Below are 3,435 nucleotides of genomic sequence, written 5' to 3' on the forward strand. Positions count from 1 at the left end.
ATTTTTTTATTCACTTTATTAGAAATTCTTTCATTTTTTTTTAAATCAAGAGATGGTAAAAAAGACTAAATGCCTTACATGTGAGAGACACATAATCAGATTTGCTGAAAAAATGAAAGAAGTTAAAATTAGAGTCTGAAATACTTATAAAACATAATGGCATCATATGCAAAAATAGTTCATTTTAGATTGAAAGTGTTAAATAAGCAAACAAATAGAGGTTAAAAGAGTAATTAACTCTAAAAAATATTTGCATCTATGCAACTGATAAACATGCACATAGAAAGACCAAATGCACCGTTACACAGTTTCCTGTCTCACTTTATTGCTGTTGTAAACAATACTACAATTTTCACATCTTCTGTTTATTTTTTTAATTACATTTCACTATTCACATTTCCATTTATATCCACAAATGCCACTTGATCCAGGAATTTAGTTTAGCTCGTCAAAATCTGTTCCGAATCACGTATACATCCGACCCTATATGCCCCAAATTTTGATGTGTGTCTTTCAATAGAAAATAGTATAAAAGAAGGTATAAAGTCTCTATCTCCAGGTTCTTATTTTCCTAAAATTAAGGATGCCTCTGTGTTCAAAAATCAAGATAAGGTAACGAGGGGATGCTTGCAAACAAGCCCTCCAAATCCCATTCTCCCATTTTCAAGCTTTCTCCTGGCCAATGATTTTCAAAACCAACTACCTCCTCCACTTTAACATTACCGTCAATATCTCTATTAAAGTGGTGGTTAAAATTGGTTGATTTCTTATCAACCATGTAATTAGTAGGATTAGCATTAACATCTCCATCCATGACCCCACACCCAAGGTTAATATTGTCATTTTCCATTCCTATCATGTATGGTACTTCAAGAATACCACAATCATCATATCCTCCCATGCTAGCATCTCCTATGCATGGGGAAACATTAAACAAACTTGATGTACCATTTGTTTCATGGTTGGTGTTATTTTGAAGAAGTGGTGGCAATAGACCAAAGTGGTCATGACCTTTCATAAGCATAGAATTATTATGCATGGATGATGATGATGTTGTCGTGGTTGACGTCAATGATGATTCCATGCACATAGCCGTAAGGTCATGATCGTGCATGGTTATGAACATAGCAGCACCCATGATATCTATACTTGGGTCGAGGAACGTCTCATCAGTGTTATTGTTTGGTGAGCTTTTAGAAACATTGCTAACTTTTAGTCTTTTCTTTATCGTTGAGTTCCAAAAGTTCTTTATCTCATTATCTGTCCTTCCGGGAAGACGAGATGCTATTTGAGACCACCTGAATTTTTGTACATAATAAGTAGCATGTCATCAACAACACACTGAAAAGAATTGTGCCTAATGATTTATAGGGCTCGGTTTGACAAATTGGTCATTAACATAAGTTTTGATTCATAAAACTATGTAACATAGGACCCTTTTAATTCTAGGTGTTAGATAAGTTAAAACCAATATAAAAAGTATATTGTAGTTAGGCCTTCCATTCCTGAGCTTAATTTATCTAAAATGAAATAAAAGTTTTCAGATATTTATATTTTCTTAAGCAAAGCGTGGTCGTAGAGGTTTATAACTTTCAATAAGTTTGTGAAAGTAAATGAAAAAAAAAATAAAAATGACTTTTTCTTGTCGCTATTAAAACTCATTATCAAGTCATTTAACATGCATTTTGTTTGTTAAAAATACATGAGTTTCTAGATTAGTTCATTATAAGTTTTAAGTTATATACTTGTATATAGTAGTTATTGAGATGATCTGTAATTTAAGCAAAATATTTTTTTGTTTTAGAAAACGAATATGGAACACCGGTTGTATAAATATTACGGAAAAAACCATGCATGTTGAACATACAAAGACCACTCCTAACTAAACATAAAAATTAGAACAGACAGCAAAGCATCATACTTTAAGGTAGCAACTGGTCGCGCCCCACTCAGACCAACGTAGCACCCATGTTCGCGACACTCTTATTCTAGATACTAGATACTTTTTGTACTTTGAGTCTTTGACTAATGAACGGCATAGTTATACTGTGTTTGCATGTGTTTTTTTATTAACAGAGGCAGGACAGTCAAACTCACCCAACCGTCAAAGACAGTGGCAAAGCTTGAACATATGCGCTGAGGGGGCCAGACTCAGTATGTATTAGAAAATCTCAAAAACGAGAGGGAGGCATGCTCAAAATTTTGGCCGAAAACAAATAAATTTAATTACACTATGTATAAAAATTTTCGGCCAAAAAGAATAAATTTACACTAACAAACAAAAGAAACAGAAGGGGCCGGGGCCACCCTTGACCCCAACTAAGCTACGCCAATGATCAAAGAGGAAGCCCATTACTTAAAAAAAATCATTTAAATCAGGTTACGAACTTAAAACCTCAAAGATCTCAAACTTAAGGATCAACCCATACCATGGCCAATTGCATGTGTTAAACCAATATATTTAGATTTAATCACATTCAGAATTATTCAAGAATATATGTAAGTATACATATACATATATATCCACCAAATATGAAATAAACTCTGAAGCAAATGGGCATCATAAAACCTTCTTGAGAATTGAAACCAAGAGAAATCAATTCAGGTTAACACACATATATATATATGAAAATGATGTTACTAGCTAGGAAGGTATTAGTTGTACAACTTGTCATTTGTGTAACACATAAATTTACCGCCAACTTTGGCCTTTCAACGAATATTTTTGACAGAAAAATGGTGCATCAATTATAGTGTGCCTTTCACCTTTGTGTGAATTTGTGTAAGCACCTACATGTGTCTACTTTTAAACATTATTTATTACATGCCATCAAAACAAAGAGAGGGTGAGAGACACACCTGTTGCCAAGAATAGAATGCAAATGAATAATAAGTTGTTCTTCTTGTGGGGAAAACGCGCCACGCTTGAGATCAGGTCTCAAGTAATTAATCCAACGAAGACGACAACTCTTTCCGCACCGTAGCAGACCGGCATTCCTAGCGATATCAGTCCAACAACCTTGACCATTCCTTAACATGTAATTCATCAGTTTCTCATCTTCTTCAGGTGACCACAACCCCTTTCTAAGCTTTGTAACAACATTATTATTCTTGCCCAGCTTTTCTCCCCCTATTTGTTCTGGCTTTCTCATTGGAAAGACAAGTTTTTTAATGCGCTAAGTAACAAAAGATTGAAGTTGGTCATTGATTGAAATCACAAAGTACATATAAGCAATTCTAGAGAGAGAGAGAGAGATGGATGGTCTTCTTGTTTTTAACTCAAGCTTGTCTTTTTCGATGCATTTTTCTTCACTCACAAGGTAATCATCATATGTGTATAAGAATTAATTCATACAAACAATTTTGCTTCCACTTCACATAATATTCATCTTTCTATGGCCCTACAAAGGTCCCCCTCCAATCCGTTTTCTACTC

The 3,435-nt window shown here is 34.2% G+C and overlaps 1 protein-coding gene across 1 annotated transcript; it reads right to left on the reverse strand.

Annotated features, from left to right (window-relative positions):
• Positions 1–234: 234 nt before the first annotated feature.
• Positions 235–3,195, reverse strand: LOC143601839 (transcription factor MYB83-like). Its single transcript, XM_077079136.1, has 2 exons — positions 2,860–3,195; positions 235–1,298 (listed from the first exon to the last, which is right to left on the reverse strand). Exons 1-2 carry the CDS (start codon positions 3,150–3,152, stop codon positions 596–598), a joined length of 996 nt encoding a protein of 331 aa, XP_076935251.1. The 5' UTR covers positions 3,153–3,195; the 3' UTR covers positions 235–595.
• Positions 3,196–3,435: the final 240 nt, after the last annotated feature.

This window comes from Bidens hawaiensis, unplaced genomic scaffold (genome assembly GCF_021521415.1).
Source record: "Bidens hawaiensis isolate Kalapana, Puna unplaced genomic scaffold, B.hawaiensis_p1.1 tig00057225_1, whole genome shotgun sequence".
Lineage (NCBI taxonomy): Eukaryota > Viridiplantae > Streptophyta > Magnoliopsida > Asterales > Asteraceae > Bidens > Bidens hawaiensis.

What these genes read in the sequence shown, in the direction of transcription:
- LOC143601839 (XM_077079136.1), bottom strand. Translation starts at nt 3,152, where the DNA reads ATGAGAAAGCCAGAACAAATAGGGGGAGAAAAGCTGGGCAAGAATAAT. An exon ending in CATTCTATTCTTGGCAACAG is followed by an intron (nt 1,299 to 2,859) that starts GTGTGTCTCTCA and finishes ACAAAAATTCAG; the next exon opens with GTGGTCTCAAATAGCATCTC.